This window comes from Nicotiana tomentosiformis, chromosome 7 (genome assembly GCF_000390325.3).
Source record: "Nicotiana tomentosiformis chromosome 7, ASM39032v3, whole genome shotgun sequence".
Taxonomy (NCBI): Eukaryota; Viridiplantae; Streptophyta; class Magnoliopsida; order Solanales; family Solanaceae; genus Nicotiana; species Nicotiana tomentosiformis.
The window spans coordinates 46,109,405-46,130,534 of NC_090818.1; the positions used below are offsets into that span (position 1 = coordinate 46,109,405).

A 21,130-nucleotide genomic window follows, 5' to 3' on the forward strand; every position below is an offset into this window, starting at 1 on the left:
ACGATCACATAAATATTGATCTAACCGAAATACTAATGTCCAAATTAATAATCCTACAATCAAGAACAAAATCTAGATTAAATTGTAAGAGACTTTATTCTCATTATTATGATCTCCATCACGATGACAAGTCTCAAAATTTAATCAAGGACCTTATTAAATTAATCAAGCAATTAATAATAACTATGATAAAAGAATATCAAATATCATATATATTTTATATCAAATAATGTTCAAAAAAATATGTTCAAATCATCAAATATGAGACTGGATCTATGGCATATCTACTATATTCCTAACAATCTCCCACTTGCACTAGAGCCAATCGCTCTTGTACTTCATTCGTAATTTCCACTTGTGCTTGTCAAACTCTTTTGCACCAAAAGCTTTAGTGAATAGGTCTGGGGCATTTTCCTTTCCTTCAACCTTTTGAATCTCGATGTCTCCACGTTCAATGATATCTCTTATCAACTGATACCTTTTGCAGAACGTGTTTGAATTTTTGGTGTGATCTTGGTTCTTTTGCTTGAGCAATTGTTCCAGTATTGTCACACAATAATGGAACTATACTTTCCATTAAAGGAACCACACCAAGTTCAGTTAAGAACTTTTTCATCCATATAGCTTCCTTAGCAGCTTCACTAGCTGCTATATATTCTACTTTTGTTACTGAATCAGCTATTGTAGCTTGTTTGAAATATTTCGAACTCACTGCACCAACATTTAAGGTGAATACATAACCAGAAATAGATTTGTTATCATCTCTATCCGAAGAGAAACTTGCATCAGTATAACCTTCAAGTTTCAACTTAGAATCTCCATAAATGAGGAATTGATCTTTAGTCCTTCTTAAGTACTTAAGAATGGTGTTCACAACCTTCCAATGTTCCTCACTAGGATTTTTCTGATATCGACTAGTCACTCCTATTGCATAAGCCATATCAGGATGTGCACATGTCATGGTATAAATGAGAGCTCCCAATGCACTAGCGTATGGGATCATTCTCATGCGTTCTCTCTCTTTAGGTGTTTTAGGATAATCCTCCCTATTGAGAGTAATTCTAGTGCCTATCGGAAGCTAGCCTCTTTTGCAATTATCCATGTTATACTTCTTTAAGATGGTATCAATGTACAAAGACTGGGAAAGTCCAAGCAGTTTCCTCAATCAATCTCTATAGATCTTGATTTCCAATATATAAGTTGTTTTTCCTAAGTCTTTCATGGAGAACTATTCAGATAGCCAAATCTTGGTATTTTGCAATGCCGGTATATCATTTCCTATGAGCAATATATCATCAACATACAATACTAAGAATATGATTGTGCTCCCACTAACTCTTTTTTACACACAAGGCTTTTCTTCGCACCTAACAAAATTGAACTTTTCAATTGTCTTGTTAAAGCAAATATTCCAACTTTGAGAAGCCTGCTTTAGTCTATAAATGGATCTTTGTAGCTTGAAAATTTTATTATGATCAGACGGAGATGTGAAACCTTCAGGTTGTGTCATGTACGCATCCTCATCTAGCTCACCATTAAGGAAGGCAGTGTTCACATCCATTTTCCATATTTCACAATCATAGTATGATGCTATAGCAAGCAAAATACAAATCGATTTGAGCATTGCTACGAGAGAGAAAGTCTCGTCATAGTCAACTCCTTCTTTCTGATGATATCCCTTGGCAACAAGACGTGCTTTGTAGGTCTCCACCTTTCCGTCTGCTCTAATCTTTTTCTTAAAATCCATTTACAACCTATAGGTTTTATACTCTTTGAAGGTTCAAGTAAAGTCCATACTTTATTTTCCTTCATGGATTCTATTTCGGATTCCATGGCCTTTTGCCATCTCTCATAGTCAGAACTTTGTATAGCCTCTTCATAGGTCTTAGGCTCACCATCATTATGATCAACTTCATTTGATACATCATCATGTACTATTAGATTTAATCTAGTTAGTACATGACGTCCTCATGTAGACCTTCTAAGAGGTGCTTGTACAACTTGTTCACCTTGTACTGGATTTGGTTGTTGTTCATTTTGATTTGGAACTGGTTCATTAACCTGTTCTTGAACTACATTTAGTTCTTGAACTTCAACCGCTGAAGATAGCAACTTCCTTGTTAACTTCAAAACATCCAAAAAAAGTTTCTTCAACTTGTGTGTCATGGTCTTGATTTTTGTGTTGATTCATTAGTTTCTAGAACTTCATCAAGTTCTATTTTTTCACTATAATTACCTTCTAAAAAAAATTCCCTTTCCAAAAAGGTTGTTCCTCTAGCCACAAACACTTTATGGTCAGAAGAGTGATAGAAATAATATCCCATTGGTTTTTTGGGATACCCAATGAACCTACACTTATCAGATCTTGAGTCAAGTTTATCAGGCTATAATCTCTTAACATAAGCTGGATAACCCCAAACTTTAATATGTTTAAGTTTAGGCTTACGTCTTTTCCATATCACATATGGTGTTGTAGAGACTGACTTAGTGAGAACTTTATTAAGTATGTTATTGCTTCCAAAGCATATCCCTATAAATTTATTGGAAGACCAGTAACCCCCTGCATAGATCTAACCATATCTAATAAGGTTCGATTCCTTCTTTCAGACACACCATTGCGTTGTGTTCCTGGAGGTGTCCACTGTGAGAAAATCTCATTCTATTTGAGATACCTAGTAAAATCTTTACTAAGATATTCTCCACCTATATTATGCCTTAGTACTTTAATACTTTAACTAGTCTATTTCTCAACTTCACTACAGAACCTTTTGAACATTTCAAAAGATTCAGACTTATGTTTTATAAGATACACAAATCCATATCTTGACATATCATTAGTGAATGTGACGAATTAAGAATATCCACCTCTAGCTGAAATTTTCATGGGCCCACAAACATCTATAGGAAATAGTCCCAATAATTCAGAAGTTCTTTCTCCACTTCCAGTAAATGGAAATTTGGTCATTTTTTCTTTGAGACAAGATTCATAAGTTGGATATAATTCTAAATCATACTTATCAAGGTACCCTTCCTTGTACAACTTGTTAATTCTTTTCTCTCCAATATGACCAAACCTACAATGCCAAAGGTATGTATGATTTGCTTGATCATCTCTTTTCCTCTTAAAAGTAAAAATATGCATAATCGAATTAACATTCACATTAGGTAAGACTAAGGGTGGCATGTGGGCCGATCCCGGACCTAAGTGGGCTAAGTGGGCCAGTTGCGGACCGATCCCAATTGAAATGGGCTTCGCAGCCCCGGTCTTGGTAGTCCTTTTTTAGGAATCGGCCCTCGACCGGGCCCACGAATTAATGGTCCCGAGATAAGTGGGCTAGTCCCGGGCCTAAGTGGGCCTAAGTGGTCCCAACGAATATTTTTTTTAATTTTTTTTTATAGAAGTTAGAGAAAGAAAGATGGTAATAAAAATATCTAAGGCAATTCCTTGTAAATTATATTATAGAATTGTGAGCTAAATAATAGATGTTTCTGTCCGTTTGGTACGTTGTCAAGAAAAAGTAGGGGTAGTTACAGGAGGGTCAGACATGACATCATTTGGATTATTATTAGTTGGATTAATTTCAGGAGCATGACTAGTGGGTGTATCGTCATCCGGTTGCGTTTCATCAAAATCTATTTCCTTTGGATTAGAATAAAGAGCATTCACTAATTCATGGTCTAATTGTTCACTAGCTCCAATATTATGGCAAAATTGACTCTCAGTAAATTATAATAAACTATTATCACTATTAAGAATAGCAAATATAGGACGGGTATGGGTTTGGGTTGGGGAGCCGGGGGAAGTGGAGGAGGAACAGATTGACCACTAGATTCGCCACTCTTGGATTTTTCCTTATTTTTACCAAAAAGTTTTTTTTAAGAAAGTCATATTAATTAATAAAATAATAGAAAATAAATAAAACAAACAAATTAAGAGTTGGAACGAGTTTACCGAATTAACGAATAACTTGTTAAAAATTGATTATCGTTGAAGACTTGAAGACTTCAATTCACCAACTTCACAATTTTTTCACAAATTGTAACAATAAAGTAAGCAATATTAGTAATCATAGAAGAAAATTAGAGAGAGATTAATGATTTTATGAGAAAAATAAAAGAATGAGGGGGTATTTATAGTTGAAAATAGGAAAAAGTGTAATTCTAAAAAGTTTGGGGGGTTAATTGGCTATTTTGCAAATAGCCAACGGCTATTTTGGCAGACCAAACGACTAGTTTTTAAATGACTAAACGGGTAATTATTTTTTTTTAAATCTGACCGTTGGGACCGTTTGGGACCGTTTAGGCCCGCCAAGGACGGGTCCGGTTCCGGTCTTGCGGTCTTTTTGTGAAAGACCGACCCACCTCCACGGTCCCGGTTCTAACCGGTTAAGGACCGTTTAGGCCAAGAAGCCCACATGGTCCGCGGTCCTGGGCCTGAACCGGCCCACATGCCACCCTTAGGTAAGACATAAACATCATGTTGGAGATAGCCATTCACATATAAATCATTACCATAATGAATAGAGCAAATACCATTGCCTATGTTAGTGCGAAACCCATGCTTGTCCAATATAGAAGCTGAAATTATGTCCGAAATAAATTTAGGAACATAATAACAATCATCGAGCATAAGTAGTTTGCCCGAAGTCATTATTAAAGAAATTGTTCCTACACCTATGACTTCAGCTTTTGCACCATTTCCAACTTGTAGATTATCTTCTATTTTCTTTAAAATCCTACTTATCTTAAACCCTTGCAGATGTTATAACCATTGCCAGTATCTAATACCCACAGTGAAGAATTAGTAGTATCTAAAGAAACTTTGGAAAATATTTTTCATTAATGTCTCACCTTATTTTTTATCCTTTAGAGTTACAAGATACTCCTTGCAGTTTCTCTTCCAATAGCCTTTCTTCTTACATTAAAAACATTCAGCATCATATACTAACTGCAAGATCAAATCTTCATAAAGCTCTTTACCAAGCTTGTAACCCAACTTCTCAATTCTTTGGTAAGATCAATCACATGATTAACATGGGGTCTAACTGGAGAGTTTTCAATGTCCAACTGTGTATCAACCGTTGTAACGACCCGATCGATTATTTTGAGAGTTGTAGCCCCGTTCTTTCATTTACTGCTCATACCCTACTTAATTGTTGTTATATGACTTGCCGGGATAGTTAGTCGTAGAAGGTCTCGGAATGAATTGAGACACTTAGTCTCAAGGTTAGAAGCTTAAGTTGAAAAGGTTGATTGGATGTTCACTTATGTGGAAACGACTCCGTAATAGGGTTTTGATGGTTTCGTTAGCTCCGTTAGGTGATTTGAGGTCCGCAGTTGAATTGGGTTTGAAATGGCGAAAGTTAGAAATTTAGAAGTTTGACCGAGAGTGGACTTTGTGGTCATCGGGCTCGGATTGGGGTTCCGGGAGTTGGAGTAGGTCTGTAGTATCATTTGTGACTTGTGTATAAAATGTGAGGTCAATCGGACGTGATTTGGTAGTTTCAGCATCGAATGTGAAAATTTGAAGTTCAAAGTTCATTAGGCATGTATCGACACGCAATTCATGATTTTAGCGTTGTTTGATGCTATTTGAAGGCTCGACTACGTTCGTATCGTGTTTAAGGAGTTGTTGGTATATTTGGTTGAGGTCCTGGGGCCTCTAGTGGAGTTCGGATGGTTGACAGATCAAGGCTGTTGAAGCACATCAGTTCTGGTGTAATCGCGCCTGTGGGGCGGTAATCACAGGTGCGAGCAGGGGTCACAAGTGCGAGGGAATTGCCACAACTACGTGGCCGAAGATGCGGCGACTGTAACGCAGAGGCAGTGATTAGATTAGAGTTGTGGAGCAAGGATGCGGAAGGATTTCCGCAGGTGCAGACTCGCACTTGCGCTTGGAAGATCGCAGAAGCAGGAAATAGAGCCTTGTCAAAACCGTAGAAGCGGAGATTCCTCGCACCCGTGAGACCGCAGGTGCGAAGGCACTGGGCATCATATTAAATCGAGGGTTCCGTGGGTTTTCTTCATTTTTGAACATTCCAAGCTCGGGATTAGGCGATTTTGAGAGGAATTTCGAAGGGATTCTTGAGGTAAATCACTTGTGATTAAATTTACTCAATAATTATATTTCCCTATTGATTTTTCCACCTAGATTGTGTGGTTTTGAGGTATAATTTTAGGAGTTGAGGCTAGGGATTTAGAGAGTTTAAATTGGGAATTTGGGTGTCGATTTGGTGTTGGATTTTGGTAAATTTAATATGGTTGGACTCATGGTTGAATGGGCTTCCGGATTTTGTGACTTTTGTAGGGTTCTGAGACGTGGGGCCGAGGATCGGCTTTTGAATGGACTTTTTGACTTTTTAGTTAAGAACTTAGTAATTTCATGCGGAATTGATTCCTTTAGCTCTTGTTGATTGTATCGAACTGTTTGTGACTAGATTCGAGACATTTGGAGGCCGTTTCGCGAGGCAAGGGCTTGTTGGAGTAGAGTTTCGCATAATTTGAGGTAAGTAACACTTCTAAGCTTGGTTCTGAGGGTATGAACCCCCGAATTTTATGCTATGTGAGTTTTGTTGAGGTGACGTGCATGCTAGGTGACGGGCGTGCACCGTTGAAATTGCGATTTAGTCGATTCCCTAGAACTGCGTAGCTCTTTTATTTGAATAATTTAGTGTGCTCTATGTGTTAGAGCACTTGAGCTGTGATTCATGCTAGAAATCATGTTTAGGCTATATGCTTGTACTATTGGGACCCACATTAGTCGATCTTTGTTGTTGAGTTATCTGTTTACTTGCAGTCGTGTACTCAGTCAGATTCATTATTTCGTGTCATCTCAGTATCTGTTATCGTATATTATCACATCTCGTATCATTGATTATGGCTGCTTAACATGAGTGTTGCGAGCCCGAGAGACTGGAAGGATTGGTGACTGAGTTGGGGCCTGAGGGCCGTGCTGTGAGTGATATCTATATATATGTGGATCGGATTGCACGCTGGAACAAGCCTTATGGCTATATATGAGGATCGGGTTGCACGTCGCAACAAGCCTTATGGCTATATATATATTGAACGAGTTGAACACCGCAACAAGCCTTATGAATATATATATATATATATATATATATATATATATATATATATATATGGATCAGGTTGTGCGCCACAACGGGCCTTATGCCTATATCTGGATCGGGCTACACACTGCAACAGGTATGGTACTGTACTGAGTGACTGAGCGTGACGAGCGAGAATTGAGACGGGCAGATTGAGTGCTCAGAGAATGTGAGTATTTGGGATTTCATTGTGTTGCATCACATACAGTTTTCACATTGGCATGTAGCTATAGAGACGTCATACTCTTCTTACCAGTCATACTTGGCATTTTTCATCTGTGCTAAACTTACCTGTTGAACCTAGAAGCATGCCTACTAGGTTGTACTCACGCTACACCGTTCACCTCGTGTGCAGATCCAGGTGCTTCCGGTCACGACGATTGCTGATTTGCAGAGTCTAGACCTTCGGAGATCATCGAGATAGCTGCATGGCATTCGCAGACCTTGACTCTTCTCCCTTATTTTTTAGTTTATTTATTCAGTTTTACTTTCTAGACAGTGTACCAGGCTTTTTCATTTCGTAGATGCTCATGTACTCAGTGACACCCCAGTTTTGGGAAGAATTTATGTATTGAGTTATGATTTCCTATCCTGTTTTAAGAGATTTTCCTTTATTTAAACTGTTTTAGTATCTTTCAAAGATTTAAGTGTTGGAAATATCTGAATAAACGGCTTGCCTAGTACCATGATAGGCGCTATCACGACGGGTTAGATTTGGGTCGTGACAAGTTGGTATCAGGGCCTAGGTTACATTGGTCTCACGAGTCATGAGCAGGTTTAGTAGAGTCTTGTGGATCGGTACGGAGACGTCTGTACTTATCCTCGAGAGGCTGCCGAACCCTTAGGAAATTTCACATTCTTGTATTCTTGTCATGCTGATTAGTTGATTTCGGGAACTAAATATATACTACTCTATTCTCTTATAGATGGTGAGGACACATGCTACTGGACAGGACGGACAACCACCAGTTTTCCTATCCTGTTTTAAGAGATTTTTCTTTATTTAAATTGATTTAGTATCTTTCAAAGATTTAAATGTTGAAAATGTCTGAATAGTCGGCTTGCCTAGTACCATGATATGCGCCATCACGACAGATTGGTTTTGCGTCGTAAGATATTCAATTATTGCAGTTGGATCTATATTTTGATGTTTCCTCTGGGGTTCAGAACTCTTAGAAGCGAGAATGATGCGTTTAATAGCAAGGCATTCTTCCAAGTATTTCTGATAAACCTTGGCGCCTTCAACATCATTCTCAAATTTCTATACCAGTCATCAAAGTTTTGTCCTACCAACTTGTTGGTCTCAGGTATTTCACACAGTGATATAATAGACATATTGAAAAATCTAAAATATAGAAAAGAAAAGGCAATAATATAAGAACATATTTACATATATCATAAAGACATGGACTTTTATCTAAATGGTATTTTCACCAATTATTTTAAACTATTTACCCTCAATATAGTTTAAGAAATCTTTATTTTTGTTAGTGGAATAAATGAATCCTTCAACAATATGTATGAGTCACTTGGAAGTCAAGGCGTTTCTCACATATATTTCGAAGGTAGATACTCTTACCAATTATATTTCCATACAATTTTCTTAAATAACTTTATGCCAAATAGTCCCCTGGTAGTCAGGTCGATCCTATTGGTATAGTTGAGTTCAACCATCATGATAACAAAGAACTTATTAAATTTTATACTCACCGGATAGTCAGACGTCTAGTGTAAAATTAAATAATTCTTTCAATCCATGCATCTAATGCAATAAATAATTTTAACATATTCTCGAACTATAAGTCTCCTGGTTGTCAAGCTGCTCCTTATAAACAAGAAATAAATAAAATTATTTATTTTGATGGATAGCTTTACAATAAAATATGTTATATTTTATTGTTTAAGAACTCAAATTTTAGTAGGAGAGAATTGCTATTAAAACAACTTTTAATAACATGATTATCAAATGTTTTATAACACATGAATTTAGTTCAAGTTGTCTACATGCTTAGTCATAAATTAATTTACATCACATGTAATAAATTATTCAAAATTATGTAACAAACAAGCACGTGACATAAAAACGAAATTCAACATTCTTCTAACATGTTTATCTTATATATCACACATATCACATAAACATAATTCATGCCAGAATATTATTTTTAATTAACATCTCATAATAATCTTCATCACATAAAGACGATCATATAAATATTGATCTAACCGAATTATTAATGTCCAAATTAATAATCCTACGATCAAGAATAAAATTTAGATTAAATTGTAAGAGACTTTACTCTCATTACTATGATTTTCATCACGAAGACAAAGCTCAAAATTTAATCAATGCCCTTATTAAATACATCAAGCAATTAATAATAACTATGATAAAAGAATATCAAATATCATATATATCAAAAATATATTCAAATTATCAAATATGATATTGAATCTATGACATATCTACTAATTACGTAGCAAAAATAAGCAACCGGAAAAAGAGGGAAATGGGTCATAGTCGGCATGTTCCCATGGTGCGATTGAAGAAAATCGTTGGGTTGTTGAAATTGCAAAGAGAAGACAAATATAGATAATGATGATGATGATACAGTTGGTTGCACTACGGAAACACCAAAAGCCCAAAAAACTACTAACACAACCCTCATCTGTCAATATCCAAAATCCCCACTCCCTCTCTCTGTCTTGTCACTCTCACACATAAGGCAAGCAACCAAAACATGCTGTAATAGTAGAAAAAGAAAATACAAAGAAAGAGAGAAAGCAAGAAAATCTCACTTTCATTTTCTTTGTGAAAATTTTGTCTCAGGACTTGTCTCTCTCTTTACTCTGGCCTTTGTCTTCAAAGCATTGGCCACTCTCTGCAGCAGCAGAGACCCCCTTCTGCTACTAATGTTTTTTGTTTGTTTCTTTCTTTTCAAAGGCAGAGCCCAGGGAACATTTTCTGAGTACAAAAATCATCATTATCTTATCTGTCCTTCGCTACTACTACCCCTCCTCACTTGGAGTATATAAATACATACATGGACCAGTACTATTATATGCTTTTACACTATTTGCATCAGAGCTTTGTCTTTTAACCGGTTTTGTGAACTATCTTCTCTGGTCTTATTCCATGACCGCAGCATCACAGCCACTTTCCTCAGTCAAAGTTGTCCACTCTGTTTTTTTTTTCTCTTTTATGTAACCAAATTCGTACAACTAAACTACTCAACAAAAGAACCTTATGTGGTCAGATAATTATTTAAAAAATAACGCCATGACTTTTCCATTGAGAAACTTAGATGCAAAACAAAATTAAGTCAATAGACATCAAACAAAAGCCTTTAATTATCAACTACTCCTAAGACGAGAATATCAACTTCGTGCTAGTAATTTGTTATGCTCTGAATATTATGTAGAAGAACAGAAATAACGGTAATAGGCAATCAGCCTCTTCAGATCCAGTTAATTATGATAATTGCCAAAAACGAAAAGAGAACCTAACGTCGTTATAAAGTTTTTCATACTAGTGTCTTTAATAGTATACGGGAGTGATGTTGATTGGCCCATTTCCGTTTTATGTTTACATGTATTTTACTCAAGCTTAACTAAAAAAAATACTCCCTCCCATAATCAAGAATAAATTATATTTTTTCAAATTTAAACGTCTTCTTCCAAATACTAATGTCTTTTACATAATATGCAAATTTTAATTAAGAATAACATAGTCAAAATATTTATTTTTTTTAGAAGTTAAAATTTTCTTAAAGGGTGTGCTAAATGTTAAAAAGTCACATATTATCCACCAGAGGAAGTAACAAACATAATCATTGAGAAACAACTAATCATTTATCAAATTCTTGAGACAATACTTCCGTGGTTTTATTGTTGATATAGTAACACCAAACTTAGAGGAGGAAAAAAAAACTCCCAAGGCTTGGTAAATTTATTAAAAAAATTAAAATATAATAAAGTAAACACGTAAAGATGGTATAAATACCTATCTACACAGTAAATTTTTTTGATAAATGGGTGTCTCCCTTTTGGACAAGGATAACTCCGCCCGTATCTCAAGGATGATATAGCACCAACCAAAGTTGAGGTGTTAGTTAGAATATGGGAACTTGTTAATTAATTTGCTCTTATTTTTTAATAGTGTATTCTAATGCAAAATAAGTGAAGTCACTATTGGTTTCTGCAGACCATTATAAGTTTGTCCATATGATTATCTGCTTTCTTCCCATATTTTTTCATCAAAAGTTATTTTGGCAAACGGAGAGAAGCTTGGTTATTAGTCATTTATCTGGGTCCCTGAGTTTTATTTTTCTACATTGGGATTTACGTCAATCGATCCACTTTTATGGAAGAAATTGACTGGAGATATGTAGCCTTTAATCTTTTTGTTTAGTTTCACGAGGAATAAGATTAGTTTAAGTGGTAGCTGAATTATAAGTGACACAAAGTTGTTTTACTTTTCCCTGAAAATAATGGTATGATACTACACTAAACTACTAAGTAATTATAGTGCTTTTGTATTAGGATAATTAAAGTTAGCTTTCTTCTGCAGTTATGTACTACCGTTTTGGGACGTGGGATCATGAGAGTTCAGTGGGCAGGATTCCTGCCCTGAAATAAGAAAACAATTCCCATAAAATGTTTGCTCAATTTGCAATGAGAGAAAAGGCAGCTGTCGCCATGAGAGGTCGCAATTTAACAAAAGGTAGAAGCTTTTTTAAAATAGGGAACTGCTGTTTTTGTACATGGCTAATTTCAAGTTTCTACCATAATGAACGACAAGTTAAATTCTACAAAGCCTTAATACCGAATTTACTTAAAAAGTGAAAAAACCCCATAAAATTGGTTTGGGGTCAACCTAAGCAGGATGATCTTAATAATTCTAGCACTAAAATGATCCTCAGTGCATTCCTTTCCTAGCAGAGAAATCCGAGGCTTAGCCACCATTCAGTTCATGTTGTTCCATTGCTTGAGGCCAGGAACCCATTTTGGGCATTTGGGGCTGAAGTAGCTAGACACCACTCTCGAATTCAGAAGCTCAACAATGGGTGCAAATTTGACGCATCGGGGTGTCTTGTACTGATTTATTGAAGCACCTAAGCTAATGGCATAGTCCATGAGCTTGTCAAAAGTCCCATTTTCCACAATCTTGATTTCCAGTGGGCCAATGGATTTGTCCGATGCACGACCCTGGCGGTAAACGCTGTTAAGGGACTCCTCAATAGTGAGGCAACAATCTTCAAAAACTGATGGAGGAACTGGGGTTGAGCCATTCACATTCAGCTCCCAGAATAGGACATAGTGCCCTGGAATTGTGGTTGTATCAGCGTAGCTAGTGTACTCAATCACATGTGCATCAAATGGCATCAAATGGCTCACTGCATTTTTGACCGCATTTTGTAGCTCTACCTCATCTGTCTTGTCTGCATCAATGCTTAACACCACATTTTTCCGGCAGATAAAGTTGAATTGAGGAGCGTTGTTCTTAAATCCAGCAACCCGAAGCACATCACCCACCCTATACCTGTAGAGTCCTGAAATGGATCAAAAAAGGCCATTAGCAAACATGTCTTAATAAATAGCCAAGAAAAACATAATAGTATTTCATTTTTAATTGATACAAGTATTTGAAATTTACCAGCATATGTGGTGACAACAAGTTCATACTCCTGGCCAATCTTGACATCAACTAAATCCACCAATTCTTGCTGCTCTTTCTCATTTAGTGATTTAGGCATGGAGATTGAATTAGTGACACCATTATTTCTGTGAACAGGCAAGAACTCAAAATAACCCATGGTGGGAATAAGTGTGTAAGCAACTTCACTGGGCTTGCAAAGGGGATTAAGGTTGACACCAAAGTAGCATTCCGAGGAAGCATACATGGTGCAGACAAGAGGGAGGCCATTGCTATAGTAATCGAGAGTGGGTATATACTGTGACATGGTTCCAGTCACAATAACATCAATATATTTAGTATTAGGCCACAACCTAGTGATAATCCCTTGCCATGATTTTTTGCTGCATTCAACCTCAATAAAATCAGCTAACTTATTATCAGGTTTCAGGATTTTCATCACTGCCTCTCTCACTGAAGGATCAGTAATTTGGGAGTTAATGGTTCCAGTTCTAATATCGTGACAAAGAAGAGACCAGTGCTTTTCCAAGAAACGGATAGCACGGATAAAGCCTGAGGCAAAGACTGCCCCAACACGGAGGACTTCTTTGTTTTGGCAGAGGCCACAAAGCATTTGAGAATACATACTTTGGTAAGAATCTGAGCAGAGAATCGTTTCATTTGGGCTGGTATAGTTTGTGTAAGGGTCAGGACGCCTGTTCTTGAAATGGGGGCTCTTATAATAACTTGTTAATACAGGACGAGCTGGTAATCCCCCTGGTGTCTTAGCCTCAGATTTTATGAACAAAAAGTACATTCCTTTGCCTTTTTCAAGGTCTGGAACAAATTGGCTCATCACAGGCATTAGAAGGCTGTAGAGCTTTGATCTCCTCACAAGTTCTTCCTCAATGGTTGGCATCAGTTTTCTTTCCCCTCCTGATGTCCCGGAACTGCATATTCAAAATTACCATTTAGCATAAACTAGCTAGAAAATACCAAATACATGCAGTAACGACAAAATCAAGAAAAAGCGAGTTATTCTTTTGAGTTTTAGCACTTTGTGTAGTACACCTTTACACTATTGAGATAAGGTTGCGCATTTTTCATCCAAAAAGAATAGAAAAGAACAAACCTTGTCAAAAACTCAGAGATGGGTTGAGAGCAGAGGATAGGAGATTTATCACCATTGGCAATACGAGTAATATCAGACTGAATATCCTCGTAGGTGATAACAGGCATGATTTTCTTGAACGTGTCTCGGTCAGTATGACCATTAAGATCATGGCGATGCAAGTATTCAACATGAGCATTTTGAGACAGAATTTCAGCAAGAACTCTCTTTTGGACCTCATCGGCGTTGGTTGTCACCTCTTCAATGAACTGAAGAACTTTCTTGTTGTTTTCTGCAACAGCACTGTATTCAGCTGTTTTTGGTGCCTCAGGCATGGTTCTTGAACAACTGTTTTCTGAATCACGTCAGTGTGTGTTAAAGAGAGACAGAGAGTAAGGGATGGGTGAGAAGAGAGTTTGTTACAAAGGAGAAAGAAATATGATTTTCTGGTGTGGGTGTAGTCCATTGTAGAAGGGGGCTTTATATAGAGGATGTTTGGTTGAAGTTGGCTTGTGGTCTGTGGTCCAATTTCTGTATCGCTTAAAAGTGCAGAGAAACAAATACTGTACCAAAATCTATATAATTTTAATTTTTTATTTTTTTGGTGGCTGGATAGGATTTGGGGTTAATTCTTGATATATATATATATATATATATATATATATATATATATATATATATATGGGGTTTCTGTCAATTTGCCTCTGGCAAGTTGAAAACATGCTTTTGTGACTAGCAAAGGCATACAACTTTCATGCCTAATATCTGTGGTTACGATAATTGCGACTTAAGACTACGTATTTAAGATTCATCTAAAGATGTTTATTGCACCTAAGGTCTCTAATTGTCGTTTGTGTAGCCCTTGTTGTCCTTTAATACCCAAACAAGCCTTTTTGGATTTTTATTGTACAACTTCCGGACGCCTTATCCGTGTCCCAATTTCAATTGTACCGGTTAAAGATAAAAATGTGTTGTTACTGCTAAAATTTGGCTTTTATTTAAAAAAATCATTTGCCTCATCTTATCCCCTTAGTTATAACTTTCCGCACTGTTCTTCATTTAGAAATAAGGCTACTCTTGCCGATGCTAAATATATATGGCTCTTTGTGTCAATTTGGTTTGTCAAATTATCTTTTCTTTTCCATTTTGCTGGACAGAAAACCTCCCCACAGAGCCAAAAAGGAAAATGCTAATTTAAAAGAATTTAACTTATATATGTTGATAACTTATATTTTTTTTTCACAACCAATACATAAATTAATAAAAAATAAATAAACTTGAGGTGAGGGAGGTGTTAGCTATAGAACAAGGGGCTGTCACTTTATCAAAAAGCTTCGGGCTGTCACTTTATCAAAAAGCTTCCCACCCTGCTTATTATTTTGACCTTCATACACAAAACAGAAATTTCCTTCTCTTCTTTTTTTTTTTTTCTTTTTTCATTTTGCAAGGGTTGGGGTAGTGTGAGGCAGTGGCGGAGCCACCTTATGACACCCTTTCGCGGGGAAAATACATTGTGTAGCTAGGTAAAAAAATTATATATAAATATACTATGTATTGACTCTCGTTAATTTCCTGATATGTTTACTTTTATATATTTTGACACTCATTAACGAAAATTTTGGCTCCACCACTTGTGTGAGGTAAGGAGGTTGGAGGCGGAGCTAGGACGCATGTGAGTTTATTTGATTTATTCGTTTAAAATTACATTTTATGTATAAGGTTAAAATTATTTTTTATATACATATAATAACTAAGGGCGGAGATAAAAGTACGGATACGGATTTGGTTGAACCCAATAGTTTTTACTTAAATAATGTATTTGTGTTAAAAAATTTGTTAAATATCTACAAATATCAAATCATCTTGAAATCATCGTTCGAAAATCCAGAACCTTAAAATTAAAATCTTGGCTTAGTCTATATGATTATAACTGTTGAATCCTTTTGACTTTTTTCGTTTTATTTATACATTTATAGTTTGAATCCCCTTAGTGAAGATTTTAACTGCGTCACTCGACGAAAGGGAATATTGTATTCAAGAAAATAAGAATATATATTCACAACGGAGTAACAAGTTGGGGATATACATAGATTAATAACGTGCGCAGGAGAAGGATGAATATTGGGAAGAAGTGGGAAGGAGATTAGTGCTGCATATAAGGCGAGCACACGCTATGCTAATGCTGGTCGTATTTCGTACAAGGAAAACCTGGTATTTTGTTATTGTTAGGAAATAAATGGATGAGTATGAGGTTTTCGGCACAAAAAATAGTGCTGTAATCCCGCTTCTCTCTTTCTGGCCTGCTTCTACTCTTGTTCCTTTCTTTAACGGCAGCTCGTCTTTTACCTTCCCTTTTGATATTGAATTCAAATTATACGTATTTTTGGTATAAACTATTTACGAATTAACTTAAACAGATAATTTTTCATTACGGGTTAAATTGCATTAACTAGTATATTATAGATTGATATAAGTCAAACAATTTTAAATAAATACATATATATATTTGGTTTTACTTACTATCATAAAGTAATACTAATAAATAAAAAGGTGCAAAGCCTTGCTGATTTTTTACAAATTTATCTAAAAAACAATCCTTCATATTTTTGACCGAAAATACATCTACGTGATCTTCTTCGTTACAAAAGAGCATGGTCTAAGAAGCCAATAATCAATTGTCAATTTGGGTTATCAATTAATTAATGTCCTTGTACGGATGTGAGCTTCCCGAGTACAATGTCCGAGGTGGCCATGACAGCTGGACAGAAGACACGTGTGGTATCAGGAATGTATTGTGTGCCACTTGACAGCTGGTTCCCACGTCAGATGTTTGACACGTGTAGGAATAGGAGTCATTGGGCAAATACTTTGTGGCGTACTAGTTTCTGATTAAAACACCACTTTCTTCTCCCTTCACGTAGTTATTAGCCTTTTACGTTATATTTTTGTTTTCTTTGATCAGCTGATAACGTTTCCTTTTTTTTCCTCCCTTAATATGGAATTCTACAATTCCATTCAATTACTCACTAGACACCACATAAGTACAGTTCTATATTATTATTTAGAGCATAACAATCAAAATGCATCTTAACTTTTATATAATTAGTTATAATTATGCATCACAAGACCTATTGGGGCATTGTTCTTTTTCCTCTGAAATACTCATGGCCAAAAGTCAAAACGAATATTACTGCAACTACAGATTACGCCGTATAGTTACAATTCTTCATTATTAAATAAAACAAAAACAAAAGCAAAAAAAGCAAAGAAAAGTGAGTGTGAAACTATTAATACATCCCAAGAGAACCCGAGTTTGTTTGACTATATATATGAGATAGGCGACAGTTTAACAAAAATCTTAGCTAGCTATGATCACCTATATAATTTTAATAAATGGATATAACCAATTCAAAAAAAAAATGTCAAAGGTCTCCGAACTCGTATTGGTAATAATCAATGATATACCATAAAAGGAAAACAATTTAAAACGTGGGGTATATGTACTGTCGAAAACTCAAATTCAAATTGATAAGTAAGTTAGAGACACCTTGCACCGGCAACCAAAATTTATGAGACTGAAAAGTCTTGTCTAATAACCCTCCAATATTAGGAAGCAAGAACTAGCATAATGCATTAATTAATGTGAACAATATTTTGAACTTCATAAACAATATTCGTGTTAACTGAGGAAAGCAAACATCTGGAAAACAAAAACAATGTTGGATTAGTCTATTAATATAAAACAAAAAAAAAGTTCAATGTAGTAGATACACCAGTTCCGACTCTAGTTGCTCATTGGTGATAAAACTTCGTAAGAATTAAATCAAGTATAAACGATGAGACCTAATTGTTACTTCTTAATTGTCTTTTAGTAAGGGACTTGTGATGCTTCCTTTTCTCATTGGTTGTCAAAATTTTAAACCTAAACATAAAATTCGGGCAGCAGTTTTTCTTTTGGTTGTTGCCGTCAATTTGAAAAAATAAAATAAAAATAAAACTACACTCTACACGGCGTTAGATTATTATAAGAATCAAAAACTTTTCGTTGTTGCTTGTTTCGATTTTGCTTCACCTCATAAGTCAAATTCTTTGTTATTATCCATTAAATTGTGGTTGTCAATTTTACTATGACCTGTCACAACTAGTTTCTTGAGTACATAAAGCAAGTATTATTCTATAATTAAAAAGAAAATTTCGTAACATTCGACAAAGTTATACCGGAGAAACAAAAAGGGAAGGCATAAGATCTGATCGGTTATGGCTGGGAAAAGCAGCAGAACCAACGTAAAACTCATGCAAGTCATAATAATTAGGGTTTTCATACGTTATCAAAGGAAGCAACTTCATTGGTGATTTGGTGAATCCCTAAAACTTTACAATTATCAAAACTATTTCACCAATTATTGGTGAAAAGCCCCAAAATCCCCCACAACAAAACGAAATAACTACTCCACCTGCTTTCATTTATCCAATAAAGAAATTGAAACAAGTTACACGGTGGTAAATAAGTACTCCATCCGGTCACTTTTACTTGACATGTATAATAAAAATAGATATTTATTTTTATTTGACACTTTACGTATATCAAGAGAAGACAACAAGTTTTTTCTCAAATCATTTTCTCAAATATTTATTACAATTTCAAATCATTTTTTCAAATCCAATAAAATATACATCAATTAATATGGGTAACATGGTAAATTATGCACTTCATTTATTATTTCTTAAGAAACGTAAAAAGTCAAAACGTGCCAAGTAAAAGTGACCGGAGGGAGTATAAGAAAAACAGATGGCCAAATAATCACTCGATCGCCGAAAGTTGCAACTGCCTTACTTCTAAATTCTAATCTATCCATTTTTTAAAAAATTTTGGTCTTTCTTATGTTAACTTATTCATAAATGAATGAAACAAAGGTAAACATATCAAAACAAACAAACAAGAAAGAAGTGCTGAATTTGTTTGGACAGGTCATCCACACCTGGTCGCCAAGTGTCCAAATAGTTGTCGCCATGTATTGACTAGTCAAACAGCTGACTAATGTGGACGGTTGCAGTTTGTCCATCCTTAAAGACAAGTCAACTGAGACGTACATTAGGTGGACAAGTTTAGACACAAAACAAAACTATTTACTAAATTATATTTAGCACTTCCAATAATCCAAATTACAATAGAAATTTTCCTACATTTAGAAAAAATATGTACATTGATGAAAATTTCGAAAAAAACTTTGATAAAATATTTTATATGCATTAAATTTATTTTTGCTTTGAAATAAAAAGGCATTTAAATTAATAAAATTGTACATTTTATTAACATTGACTAATCGTAGTAGTAATGGCTAACTTGAAAATTAAGTTATAAATGACTTTTCATTTTATTTAAATATTAACTATTCCAATACAAATTTAATTTATTAAAATATATACTCATACTTAAATTAAAAATAGTTAATATATATATATATATATATATATATATATATATATATATATATATATATATATATATATATATATATTAACTATTTTTAATTTAAGTTTATGACCACAGCTGTTTAGGTTTTTTTTTGGGGGGTAGGGATAGATGAACAAAGCGGCAGCAACACCACCAACAACAACAACAACCCAGTATAATCTCACTAGAAGAGTCTGAGACGAGTAGTGTGTACGCAGACTTTACCCCTATCCTGGGATAGAGAGGTTGTTTTCGATAGACCCTCGGCTCTCGTACTTACTCTTGATGACTCGAACTCACAATCTCTTGGTTGAAAGTGAAATGTGTTTATCATTAGAACAACTCGTTACAGAAGAAAACTAGAAATGGGCGGGTGCACCAAGGAAGGTAGGACCGCAAGGCAGATGGAGCGCTTAGTGCTTGGTGTTGGGAGTATGTGAGTCGAGGATTTTATGGGAATGTTTACAAACAAAGAGAAGAAATATAGGAAAAGAATGTATGTATTGAGATTTGAGAATACCCACATTTGATTTAATATTTCTATACTAGTGTTTGTAGGTTGAAGAGGGAGACAAAGACAGTAATGCAAATCTTTGACCGCTGACTTCGATCGCCTCTTTGGAGATATTTTTCTTTATTGTCATTATATCAATTTTCTGAATTTTTAACATCTCAAGAATAAGGAGTTCTATTTTTATATTTATAAACAAGTATTGCTAATAAAATATGAAATCAAAAGACGCGAATGTGTAATGTTTAAGTTGACAAACCCAGGGGTGGAGGCAGAGTATCGGATGCGGGTTCGCCGAACCCACTAGTTTATGTTCAAACTATGTATTTATCTTAAAAAATTTATTGGATATGTAAAACTTATTTATTTAGAACCCAGTAACTTGAAAGGATTACAATTTCGAACCTATAAGGTTGAAATCTTGGCTTCGCCTCTGGACAAACCCATTGGCAATTATCATCTATCCCTCAAATCCCTGCTCTTCTATCTTGTCCCCCATTATTCCAGCTTTCTACTGTTTCTTCTCCTGCTTATGTTTATTTATATATATGCACTTAGTATTTAAAAAGTTTGAATAAGTCTGTATAGTATTTTTATGAACTTATACGTTATTTGAATTATGACTCGAGAGACTCGGGGTGTTTCATAGTATTTGGAAGAAATTGAAATTGCTGATCAAGTTAGAGAAATTCAACCTTTATATTTATCATGCATTTTATTATTCTTGTCTTATAAGTTATAAGTAAAATATATGTTTCAATAACTACATTTTTTGGAGGAAGGGTATCATTTGAACCCCCTTGCTTCTAAGTTTTAGGTGGCTCCACCCATGCATTAGGGTGGAGCCACAGTGTCAGCTACAAGTTCGGTCAAATTCAGTAGCTTTGGTTCAACCTTGTATTTATGTTTTAAAAAAATATTAATTACATATAAATATTAATTTAGAACCAAATAACTTAAAAGAATTAGAATTCGAAACTTATAAACTCGAAATACTAGCTCTGCCTCGGCCATGCACTTTATGACTTTGAGATTCTTGAGCCGATCGAAACTTCTACAAGAGAAACGTTTGCTAAGATTTTTTTTTTTAATCTTTAATACTTATAAAATTGTACTAGTACTAGTAACCAGTAGCAGGTTCATTAATTTTTCGGCAATCTCTAAATGTAAAGTTTCATAATGGATGTGGTCAATTAATGTTTTAACTTAATGTAATAAGATCTTACTCGAGCCCCTCTTCATCTTTTTCCAACTCCAACAACTCATTAATACAAATAATAATTTGATTCTTTAATTTAGTATACGT

General features: G+C 35.1%; 2 protein-coding genes across 2 annotated transcripts; both read right to left on the reverse strand.

The window, feature by feature from the left end:
- Positions 1–451: 451 nt before the first annotated feature.
- Positions 452–1,009, reverse strand: LOC138895556 (secreted RxLR effector protein 161-like). The gene has a single exon (XM_070180258.1). The coding sequence runs from the start codon at positions 1,007–1,009 to the stop codon at positions 452–454; it is 558 nt and encodes a 185-aa protein (XP_070036359.1).
- A 10,815-nt stretch (positions 1,010–11,824) lies between these two features.
- On the reverse strand, positions 11,825–14,327 carry LOC104108566 (indole-3-acetic acid-amido synthetase GH3.6). Its single transcript, XM_009617633.3, has 3 exons — positions 13,880–14,327; positions 12,769–13,697; positions 11,825–12,664 (listed from the first exon to the last, which is right to left on the reverse strand). The coding sequence occupies exons 1-3, from the start codon at positions 14,191–14,193 to the stop codon at positions 12,078–12,080; spliced, it is 1,830 nt and encodes a 609-aa protein (XP_009615928.1). The 5' UTR covers positions 14,194–14,327; the 3' UTR covers positions 11,825–12,077.
- Between the last annotated feature and the right edge of the window lie 6,803 nt (positions 14,328–21,130).

What these genes read in the sequence shown, in the direction of transcription:
- LOC104108566 (XM_009617633.3), bottom strand. Translation starts at nt 14,193, where the DNA reads ATGCCTGAGGCACCAAAAACAGCTGAATACAGTGCTGTTGCAGAAAAC. An exon ending in ATCTCTGAGTTTTTGACAAG is followed by an intron (nt 13,698 to 13,879) that starts GTTTGTTCTTTT and finishes TTGAATATGCAG; the next exon opens with TTCCGGGACATCAGGAGGGG. An exon ending in TGTTGTCACCACATATGCTG is followed by an intron (nt 12,665 to 12,768) that starts GTAAATTTCAAA and finishes GATCCATTTCAG; the next exon opens with GACTCTACAGGTATAGGGTG.
- LOC138895556 (XM_070180258.1), bottom strand. Translation starts at nt 1,009, where the DNA reads ATGAGAATGATCCCATACGCTAGTGCATTGGGAGCTCTCATTTATACC.